We start from the raw sequence: 11,146 nt of genomic DNA, 5'->3' as shown, positions 1-11,146 counted from the left end.
GCAGGCCTGGGAGAATCCAGGGCCAAGTCCCCCATCTAAGCCGTGTCTCCCCTCTGGCAGGTCCACTGGCCCAGCTATACCTCTTTCTCTCCCAGGCCTACTCTCCGGTCTGCCCCCATCTCAGTTCAGCTGGCAGCTTGATTAAAATCAATAGGTCCACTCCAGACCAAAGAGCACAGACAAGTGTACAATGCCAGGCCCTGCCGGACAAACAAGCTGCTGATGGTGACAGACTCGAAGGCCCTGTACCTCAGGATTCCCCCAGTTCGTTCAGCAGGGGAGTGGCCATCTGCCCCATCCCCCTGGTGCAGGGAGCAGTGCAGACGGAACAAAGGTCCATCCTTTTGACCCAGGTCCTGAGGAGAGCTTCCTGGAGGAGGCAGCCCCCCAGGGGACCAGCTTGGGATCCAGAGAGCCTTTTGAAGGGAGGAGGGTGGGAAGGAGGGTACCTGCAGAAAAATCCCAGTAAGGACGGGGAGGGGGCTGGCCAGAATGACCGAGTCTCACTCAGCTGGAATATTTCTAGGCGTGCACATCCGTCCTCTTAGACTCTGCACCATGTGGACACATTACAATCTTCAGGAGGGATTTCAAATGTCTGTTACACTGTGGTCCTTCTGGCAGCGACTAGAGCAGGCTCTGACACACAATAGGGGCCCAACAAATATTTATTGAACTGTAAAGCGCTCAGGAAGTATTTGTTTACCCAAGGGTGTGGGGAAGGCTGATACACAGATGTTTAGAAGGGAAGAGTGTCCCTTGTTTAAATCACAACGTGTCCCACTGAGGGCAGGCTTCCAAGGCAGTGAGGGGAGGGGAGAGGTGCACGAGGGAGGGGATTCAGAGAATCAGTTTGTTTCCAGGGGTCTGAATCCACGCAGTGAGTGAATGTGTTTGCGGGTGTTTGACGAGACACGTCTATGTGATGTGAGTGTGAGGGTGTGCTAGTGAACACGGGCAAGTGGGCGTGTTTGGGAACCAAGTGAGGTGGGGGTCGAGTGTGTACAACAGCAGATCTGGGGCTCAGGATTGAGCTTCTCCTCCTCTTCTCCAGCCCCAAACTTTTCTTCCCCAGCATTCCTGGGGCTCAAGGATCCCCCCCTAGATCCCCTCTGCAGGTGGGACCTTGGGCTGCAGGCTGAAGGTAGTTACAGAGATTCACACCCGACTTCACTCACTCGTCCCCTAAAAACCTCCAAATTTGCAACCGGCGAGGACCTCCTCTACCTGGGAAAGGGGGGGGGGGGGTAATAACGTCATTTCCTGCCCCGAAATTACACCGCCAAAGCGGACTCCACCTGCGGTCCTGGTCGGTCCAGGTTATTCCCCTCCCCCCGCCCCCCCCCCCCGTTCTGGGGGTAGGGGGGTCGAGGATGGCGTTGGCGGGAAGGTGCTGAGGAGGCTGGGGGAAGGGAGGCTGGGGTGGGGGGCGGGAACGGAGGGCGTGGAGTCCCGCCGCGATCCACCTGTGGCCCAAGCTTCCTGGCGACTTGGTGGCGGGGGCGGGGCCTGCCCGGGCCGGTCCCCACCCCCTCCCTCGGCGATATAACTTGAGTCGCGGACTTGACCCCCCTCGTGGCCCGAGCCTGAGTCCTGGCCTCTCCTTTTACTCCTAGAACAGCATGAGCTTCACCACCCACTCCATCTTCTCCTCCAACTACCGGTCCGTGGGCTCGGTGCAGGGGTCCAACCACCGGGTCCGGCCGGTCAGCAGTGCAGCCAGCGTGTATGCAGGCGCCGGGGGCTCAGGCTCCCGGATCTCCATATCCCGCTCCTCTAGCTTCCGGAGCGGCTGGGGGTCCGGGGGCATGGCCGCCGCGATGACCGGGGCTCTGGCGGGCATCGGGGGCATCCAGGGCGAGAAGGAGACCATGCAAGACCTGAATGACCGCCTGGCCTCCTACCTGGAGAGGGTGAGGAGCCTGGAGGCTGATAATCAGAGATTGGAGATCAAAATCCGGGAACACCTGGAGAAGAAGGGACCTCAGGTCAGAGACTGGGGGCACTACTTCAAGACCATCGAGGAGCTGAGGGCTCAGGTAAGGGGACCTCCCCCGACCCCCAGCCATGTTTGACCCTCCAGTTATCCACTCCCTGCTTCTCCCCCGCCTCCCCCAAGGATAGGAATTTTAATAGGGGTGGGGGTGCCTTGACTCCTTCCCGCTTCCCCTCGCCACCCCGCCCACTACTCCGCCCCCTGCTCCCCAGGTAGGGTGTCGGCAAGCCTTGCATTTCCATACATCCCCCTGTCCCCTGGGACCCCAAGGGTGGCGACTGGGCATGGTTAGGCCCTTTCCCAGGAGGTGGTGGGAAGGGGAGAGGGGGGAAGCCTTGCAGAGGAAGTAGACACATGGAAGGAGGTGAGGCAAGGCCCCATAAAAAGGACCCTCTGGCTTCTGGCCAAATGGAGACAGTTGGAGGGTTAAGCGGATGTGGCTAAGGCTGAGTCATCTAGGAGTAAACAGGAGGCCTACCTGTGGGAGGGGCCAATGGGGGGAGCCGGGGAGAGGTGAGCAGGTGCACCTGGGAAAAAATGCCAGGAGAGGGCCAGAGAGAGGACTTGTTACTTTAGGACGGGAAGGCCAGCAGAGGCCCCAAAAACGGGGCAGTGGGAGACCCGTGGGAGCTCTGGGATTTGGGACTCCATGAAAGGAGGGAACAGTGTGAGGGACACAGGTGGAAGGGGATAGGTGTTCAAGGAGAGCCTCTGGCTATTCCTTGGGACCAGGAAGTGTCACTCAGACACATAACACCTTCCCATACTCAGCCCATCGTTGATTTCCCATTTATGGAGCAACCTCTCTACAATCCCCCAGATCTTTGCAAATTCTGTGGACAATGCCCGCATCGTTCTGCAGATTGACAATGCCCGTCTTGCTGCTGATGACTTCAGGGTCAAGTAAGCCTCAGGGTGCTAGGGAGCTGAGGGTGGGGCCAAGAACGGTCTGTTACAGGCTGGGTCAGGTAGGGGCTCACAGTGGGATCTTCAGCTGTGGTCGGAGCTGGGTGGATAAGAGAGAGTTAAGCTCCATCAGTTTATTCATTCATGTAACGCAGTTAAAGAATACTGTCCCCCAGGTGCCAAGAACACTGCCCAGAGGATTAGCACCTGATCTTGACTCAGGTTGCTGAGTCAAAATCAGGTCACTGCAAACTCCATAGTTTGCAATGGCCAGAGGGGCGCTATTAGGTGGCATGGCCCGTGAAGGTTCTGGAATAGAAATGAGGCCCCTCTGATCGCCTCCACCCCCACAGGTATGAGACGGAGCTGGCCATGCGCCAGTCCGTGGAGAGTGACATCCATGGGCTCCGCAAGGTCATTGATGACACCAATGTCACTCGGCTGCAGCTGGAGACAGAGATCGAGGCTCTCAAGGAAGAGTTGCTCTTCATGAAGAAGAACCATGAGGAGGCAAGCAGGGGGCCAAACAAGTCTGGGTGGGGGAATAGATGGGCCGGGTCACCTGTAAGTAGCTTACAGGGAAGCCTGGAACTCCCAGCCTGGGCTCTTCTGAATCACACGGCTGCCATACTCAGTGGGTCACCTGAATGACAGCGTGAGGGGGTCAAGAGGACATGGGTGAGAGAGCGAGGTGAGGACAAAAGGTAGAAGCAGCTAGCACTAAGGGTGAGGGCTGAGGGGGGAGTGAGAGCAGGTGGAGCCGGCAGGGCTTCCTGGAAGAACGTTTGAGGAGCAGGTTTGTGGAAGGAGGGTGGATGCAGGGACAGAGCAAAGTGAGAAGAGAGAAACCACCTGTGGGTGATAGTGAGTGGTGCCGTTTTTTCCATCTGGAGTAGAAAGCCCAGACCTGGCATCGGGCAGAGCACAACACCGAGAGTCTTCTCTGGTCCTGTCTCCAACTGACCCCGCAGGCTTCCTGCAAGAGACAGTTGCAGAGGTGGAGCCTTCCTGGAGTTCTGGACCCGAGTCCCCTCTTTCCTCACTCTGGTCCTCTCTCCTTCAGGAAGTAAAGGGTCTACAAAACCAAATTGCCAACTCGGGGTTGACCGTGGAGTTGGATGCCCCCAAATCTCAGGACCTCAGCAAGATCATGGCGGACATCCGGGCCCAGTATGAAGAGCTGGCTAAGAAGAACCGAGAGGAGCTGGACAAGTACTGGTCCCAGCAGGTGCACGAAGGGAAGGGATGGGTGCCAGGCTAGGAGCAGAGGACTGAGGGTGTGGAAGGGAAGCAGACGGAGGAGGAGGGACCTGAGGACTATCCTGTCCCTGCAGATTGAGGAGAGCACCACAGTGATCACCTCCCAGACTGCTGAGATAGCAGAAGCTGAGAAGACCCTCAAGGACCTGAGACGCACGGTCCAGTCCTTGGAGATCAACCTGGACTCGATGAGAAACCTGGTGAGAGTCCTCACATCACCTGCCCCAACTACTCTTGGTCCCGCCCTCTGTCAGCCTCAGACCCAGTCCTATCTCAGCCCAAATCCTACCCCCTTCCATTTTAAGTCCCTTATGCTCAGAAAGGGTGGTTTCTCTTTGCATTTTCCCACTGCTCCTACCCACGACCCTAGTATCTGGCACACCCTAAGTTCTCGAAGACATTTCCGAGAGTGAAGGGATGAACGGTCATGGGATTTGGACTGTTCTGCTGAAAAATCTGTGGAGACACTCCCTCCACCCCATCTCGGGGCTCACCCTCCCCTCCTCTCTGCGCCCCTGCAGAAGGCCAGCTTCGAGAACAGCTTGAGGGAGGTGGAGGCCCGCTACACCTTGCAGATGGAGCAGCTCAACGGGGTCCTGCTGCACCTGGAGTCAGAGCTGTCCCAGACCCGGACAGAGGGGCAGCGGCAGGCCCAGGAGTACGAGGCCTTGCTCAATGTCAAGGTCAAGCTGGAGGCTGAGATCGCCACCTACCGTCGCCTGCTGGAAGACGGGGAGGACTTCAGGTAAATGGGGCTCTCCTCCCACCCTCACGAGCTGGGGTCAGGATACACTTCTCCCCAAAGCCTGAGCTTTTGTAACCCACCCCGCCCCCCTCATCCCTGCGCATCGGTGTCCACTGAGCGCTGGGCCGGTGCTCTGTGCGGGCTCCTGCGTCTCCAAGGGAGTAAGAGCTTCAGAGGCTCCCTCCCTGGAGAAGAGAACAGACTGAGTATTGCCCCAGCCGTACTTAGAGCACACGTGGAGTTTGGCTTTGGGTTTCCCTTTTCTGGAGGAAGCAGCCAAACGGAGTGTGGAGATAGAGGCAGGGATCAGGAGGCATTTTTCCTCCTCTTCCTTGACTCCCTTCTACTCTGCGAGCTGTTTGTAACTGGGGCTTGGTTTTCTGTGACAGTCTTAGTGACGCCCTGGATACCAGCAACTCCTTTCAAACCATCCAGAAGACCACCACCCGCAGGATCGTGGACGGCAAAGTGGTGTCTGAGACCAACGACACCAAAGTTCTGAGGCGTTGAAGCAGCAGAAGCAGGCTACCCTTTGGGGAACGGGAGGCCAATAAAAAAAATTCAGAGGTCACTTTTGTGTCTTCCTTGCTTGTCTTCAGGACACGTGCCAACACCCTGACCCAGTAGTCCTATCTCTGACCAGGCAGAGGTCACTGCTGACCGCAGGGGGTTCCTATGGGGGAGGGGGGGGCTCTTCTGAGGATGCACCTTCTCCGAATGAGGAGGGAATGGTCGATGAGAATTTGTCGTTTCAAACTGAAAAAGGTATACAAGCAATCTGCGCAGAATCCAAAAGGAAAGAAGGAAATCAAATGAAATACTTCCTACCCCACTCCAGAGGCAACCACTTGTAAAATAGTCCCTTAAACTGGACATACACGAATGTGTTTCCTTTTATTTTATGTATGTGGGACCGCACTATTCTGCAGCCTGGACTCCCAAACTCTGCCTTCTTCATCTCAGTGTGTCTTAGACACCTTTCTAAAGCAGTATGTGTAGACCTACCTTGCTTTTTATGCCCGGTTGAGTGAATTTGGAGTCTCTTCTACCCTCATATGGAATCCACATGCATATTCCATTCTCCGAAAGGAAATTGATGATCCGCTATGGAGGGAAAAGGCATGGAATTGCAGTAACTCTGCACTCTATCACCTCTCCTGTTTTGATAACCATTCTGATGATTTTTTTTCCTCCCCATCATGCATCTGAATGTCTATATCACATAAATCTTCTCTTAATCTGCAACAAAGAGTAATTACCATGCTCCAAATGCTTCCAAGAATCAGAAGCGTGATCTGTATAATGGCCAGTCATGGTCAAGAAACCAATTTGATAGACGATATCTAGGTCTTTCTTGACCTGTTGCTTAGTAATTAGTCCTCCGTCTCCTTTGAGCGACGTCGTACAAAATATGACATCATGTTACGTAAAACTTCTTGTATCTGTATAGGAATGCCATTGGGATCATTTTTTTTAGAAGGATCCCCAGAATGATTTTCTTTCAGGTCTCAGCAACAAAAAAACTTAGATTTGGTAGCAAAGGACTATTCTATTTAATCTGTACATTGTACACCCTATTCTTAAGAGCTGCCTGGTACTATGGTGTGTAGAGTACAAATGTACCTAACCCAGGTCTTTTCATGATGGACATCTTGATTGCCAGTAGTTCGGTTTTTACAAAAAGTTGCGATTAGGGGCACCTGGGTGGCTCAGTCTCTTAAGCACCTGACTTTGGCTGAGGTCATGATCTCACAGCTTGTGAGTTTGAGCCCCGCATTGGGCTCTGTGCTGACAACTCAGAGCCTGGAGCCTGATTCCGGTTCTGTGTCTCCCTCCCTCTCTGCCCTTCCCCCGCTCACACTCTCTCTCTCTCTCTCTCTCTCTCTCTCTCTCTCTCAAAAATAAACGTTAAAAAAAAAAGGTTGCAATTAATGTTAGCTAATATGCTATTAATATCTGTAACTAATATGTACTAATGTGTGAGCAGATCTATAGGACAAATTTCTCGAGATGGTATGCTGGGCTCGAAATGGTATACATTAACGAATATTTAGGAAGTGCCTACTTTATGCCAGGCCCCATGCTAGAGCGCTAACAGCCTAATGGTCAAAAGTTATGTGCAGTTTTGGAGGGCCTGGCTGGCTCAGTCTGTAGAGTATGTAACTCTTGATCTAGGGGTTGTGAGTTCAAGCCCCATGTTGGGTGTAGGGATTACTTTAAAAAATAAAATCTAAGAAAAAAAACGTGCGTTTTTATCCATTCTTTCAAGAAATACTTGCTGAATATCTACTATATACCCGCTACTCCTCCAGGTACTAGAGATACATCAATGAGTGAAAAAGACAAAATTACTATCCTCATGGAACTCTATATCCGAGAGACAAAAGACCAATAATAAACCAGAAACATAACATAGCATGAACATATAGAAGGTAATAAGTGACCTGGGCCTGGGTTGAGCAGGCAAGGAAGATCACAGTGGGGAGAGTCAGGAAAGTGAAAGGGGTATGCCTGAAGATCTTCAATCAAAATGAAAAACGAATGGGGTGCCTGGGTGGCTCAGTCGGGTGAGCGTCTGACTCTTGGCTTTGGCTCAGGTCATGATCTCACAGTTTGTGGGTTCAAACATCGGGCTCTGCAGCTGGCAGCGTGGAGCCTGCTTGGGATTCTCTTTCTCTCTATCCTTCTCTCTCTCTATCCTTCCCCTGCTCAAGCTGTCTCTGTCTCTCTCGAAATAAACATTAAGAAAAAAAAAAAAAGGAAAGGCCGAGGGGGCACCAGGATGGCTCAGTTGGTTAAGCATCTGGCTTCAGCTCAGGTCATGAACTCACGCCTCCTGGGTTCACGCTCCACACTAGGCTCTGGGTTCAAGGCCTGCATGGGGGCTCTGCTGAAAGTAATGAGCCTGCTTGGGATTTTCTCTCTCCCTCTGCCCTCCACCCCCCACTCTCTCCTCTCAAAATAAAAAATAAACTTAAAATACAACATGTACTTTACCTAAAATACAGCATGTTTACTCTGCAACCTCTAAAACTATGGGGTACTTGGTGGAAAAAAGCTAAAGACAGCACTGTTCGAGACCCTTTGTCTGCGGGAGGCTCAGGGAGACAAAAGCCAGGACAGGCAGCCCTCCAGGCTAGCTGGCATGGGTGTGGGGGGGTGAGGTGTGTCGGGGTGGGGGGGGAGCTCCCCAGAGGGACAGGGCGGAAGTCTTTATCACTGCAGCGCCCTGAGAAGCTGCAAAGTGAACAGAGCAAGGGCCAGCTTCCTGAGTTACACAAGACGTTACCTGGAGCTTCTGTGAGCTGGGACACTTGCTTTCTCTGGGTTCCTTGGTGCTGCTACCTGGAGGAAAACATCCTAGCTGAAACCAAGGCACCCCGCTGAGGGGTTTCTCACCCTTCCTAAGCCTACCTCCCCAGAATAACCCTAAAAATCCCGTCCCACCTCTCCTCTCCCCATCCTCTCTCCAAGCCCTGCTTTGTCTATATCCTCCTCCCCAGCATTTACAGGAGTCTACAAGAGACAAAGCCCTGGGGCAGGGAGTTTTACTTTCTGAGATCTGTTTTAGGAAAGCAATCAGAGTGGTTTTCTTGCCCCATCTGCCCTACTATTTTCTAGATATGTAAGTGTAATACTGAATGTGCTCTCTCAGGCCACACGGAAGCCCCAGATCTGATGATGAGCCCCCACCTCCCCACACAAACCCCTGCAAAGGGCTGCACAGCCCTGGCTGGCCCTCAGTGTAACTTAGACACGAGGAATCCGGCCTTCCTTGGGCCCCTAAAAAGGAGAGACTGATGGCCCCGGCCACCAGATGTGGGACTGCAAGCAAACGTGGGATGCGGACGTGCCTGAAGGAGAAGCAGAAAGCCCCTGGCAGAGTCTGAGCAGTGCTTGCGGCGGAGTCAAGCTGACCCGGGTAACCCAAGACGATGCACCTGATATGACTATCCCTCCCCATCAGACAATGTCTCCCAGTTCCCAGGGCGCTAATGCATTTGATCCCTATTACAATCCTGTGAGCTATGCGAGGCAGAGGGTATTACTGGCTTTAGCTCAGAAAAGTAGGCACTGAGGTTCCCAGAGATCATGTGACTTGTCCGAGGCCACAGAGCTAGAGGCTTAAGGCAGGAAACCACCTATCCAGATCCCCAGTCCCACGCTCTCTCTTCCGTGTATTCTAACTTAGCCCAGGGTTTCTCCAGCCCTGGCTGCAATTCCAGTCACCAGAGGCATTTTACGAACAATACCAACGCCCAGGTCCCATCTGCAAAGATTGTGATTTGGTTGCCCTGGGGTGAGGACCCAGGCCTCCCGGCAAGTGTTAAAATATGAATTTGGTGATTCCAAGAGGCAGGCAAAGTGGAGACTCCCATTCAAGCTGTGCCTAGGGTCAACACCATGGCCTTCCCTCCTGACGCAGGTCACGGATGTGTGTGTTTTACACTGCACACTCCTGGAAAAGCCCAAGGCCCCTGGGGCAATCCTCCTCATCTCCCACTGGGGAAGATGACCTCTTGAGGGGCAGCCCACTTTGTGGCCAAAGGGGAATATTAGCAATTCCAAGGTTATATTATGCAGCCGTCTGTTTTCATTTCATCCTTCCTCTGTCTATGCATAATCCAGCCTGGATACTAAATTAATAAATGGTACTGGAAGGTGAAGAACTACGTGGATCACATATCCACTTTGTGGGGTTTTTCAAAGACAAAAACAACTATAGATAGATAAAATGTATATGTACTCATTGGTATCTATCCTTGTATATGCAAAGATCTCTGGAAGGATACACAAGAAACTTAAATTAATGATTGCCTCTGAGGAAAGAAATTGAAATAGGAGGAAACAAGGATGCCTGGGTGGCTCAGGTTGAGCGTCCGATTTCAGCTCAGGTCATGATCTCGCAGTTTGTGGGTTCAAGCCCACCTCAGACTCTGTGCTGTCGGTCGGAGCCTGGAGCCTGCTTCGGATTCTGTGTCTCCCTCTCTCTCTGCTCTTCCCCCACTCATGCTCTGTCTCTCTCTCTCTCCTCCAGAAATAAATGAAAACATTTAAAAAAAAATTTTTTTTAAGAAATAGGAAGAAACAAAGGTGGGAGGGAGGTTTACTTTCCATCGTGTACCTTTGTACCTTTTGAATCATATATTACTAATACACATACCAAAAAACTTTTCTTTGTGATCTTTTATAATGATACAGGAACCCACAGCTTTCCGGGGAAGAAAACTGTACGCCCATTTTTGTTGTTTCTGACCCACCCCATCGATTCAATCAGTCATTCCACAAACATTGACTGAGCCCCTGGGGTGTGCCAAGAACTATTCTAGGAGCTGAGGGTTGAGTGTGAGGATACAGACTAATAATCCTTATTCTTGCGGAGCTTACATTTTATTTCATTACATTTTTATAGTTTATTTATTTGAGAGAGGAAGAGTACCAGTGGGGGAGGGGAGCAGAAAGAGAGAGAGAGAGAGAGAGAGAGAGAGAGAGAGAGAGAGAGAGAATCCCAAGCAGGCTCTGCACTGTCAGCCCAACTCGGGGGCCCAAACCCACAAACCGTGAGATCATGACCTGAGCTGACGTCAGACACTCAACCAACTGAGCCACCCAGGCGCCCCTGGAGCTTATATTTTAGCAAATGGAGACAGACGACAAAAGATAAATGTAATGAGTAAATTATATTGCATATTAGAAGAGGTAAACATTATGGGAAAAAAGTAGAGCATCAGGGAATCAGGAGTTAGAAGGTGTATTGTTTCCTGTTATTGCTGTAACAAATAATCATAAACTTAGTGGCTTAACACACATTTGTTATCTTGCAGTTTGTCACCAAGAATGACAGTTTGCGAGGTCAGAATATTTACCTCTTCTAATATACAATATAATTTACTTATTACATTTATCCTTCGTTGCCCGTCTCCATTTGCTAAAATGTAAGCTCCAGGGGGCACCCGGGTGGCTCAGTTGGTTGAGCGTCTGACTTCAGCTCAGGTCATGATCTCGCAGTTTGTGAGTTTGAGCCCCGAGTCCTAAAACCAAGGTGTCAGCAGGGCTGTGTGCCTTCCAGAAGCTCTAGGGGAAATTGATTTCCTTGTCTTTTCCACCTTCTAGAGGCCACCTGCACTCCTTGGCTTGTAGCCCCTTCTGCTATTTTCAAAGTCAGCTGTGTATCTTCTTCTCTTTCTTTCTCTGACTTCAACCACAAGCCCGATCTCTTTTTCAATGAGCGTGGCTTT

General features: G+C 51.9%; 1 protein-coding gene and 1 long non-coding RNA gene across 2 annotated transcripts; one reads left to right on the top strand and one right to left on the bottom strand.

Annotated features, from left to right (window-relative positions):
* Positions 1-1,536: 1,536 nt before the first annotated feature.
* Positions 1,537-5,478, top strand: KRT18 (keratin 18). Its single transcript, XM_058742663.1, has 7 exons — positions 1,537-2,039; positions 2,817-2,899; positions 3,256-3,412; positions 3,966-4,130; positions 4,237-4,362; positions 4,684-4,907; positions 5,297-5,478. Exons 1-7 carry the CDS (start codon positions 1,623-1,625, stop codon positions 5,415-5,417), a joined length of 1,293 nt encoding a protein of 430 aa, XP_058598646.1. The 5' UTR covers positions 1,537-1,622; the 3' UTR covers positions 5,418-5,478.
* Positions 5,473-8,254, bottom strand: LOC131519531 (uncharacterized). Its single transcript, XR_009265692.1, has 3 exons — positions 8,197-8,254; positions 5,913-6,011; positions 5,473-5,685 (listed from the first exon to the last, which is right to left on the bottom strand). It is a non-coding gene; the product is annotated as an uncharacterized LOC131519531 (long non-coding RNA).
* Between the last annotated feature and the right edge of the window lie 2,892 nt (positions 8,255-11,146).

Source organism: Neofelis nebulosa, chromosome 8 (genome assembly GCF_028018385.1).
Source record: "Neofelis nebulosa isolate mNeoNeb1 chromosome 8, mNeoNeb1.pri, whole genome shotgun sequence".
NCBI classification, from domain to species: Eukaryota; Metazoa; Chordata; class Mammalia; order Carnivora; family Felidae; genus Neofelis; species Neofelis nebulosa.
Note: the sequence above shows the minus strand (reverse complement) of the source record. Positions and strands in the feature narration are given on the sequence as shown.

What these genes read in the sequence shown, in the direction of transcription:
- KRT18 (XM_058742663.1), top strand. Translation starts at nt 1,623, where the DNA reads ATGAGCTTCACCACCCACTCCATCTTCTCCTCCAACTACCGGTCCGTG. An exon ending in TGGACTCGATGAGAAACCTG is followed by an intron (nt 4,363 to 4,683) that starts GTGAGAGTCCTC and finishes GCGCCCCTGCAG; the next exon opens with AAGGCCAGCTTCGAGAACAG. An exon ending in GAAGACGGGGAGGACTTCAG is followed by an intron (nt 4,908 to 5,296) that starts GTAAATGGGGCT and finishes TTTCTGTGACAG; the next exon opens with TCTTAGTGACGCCCTGGATA.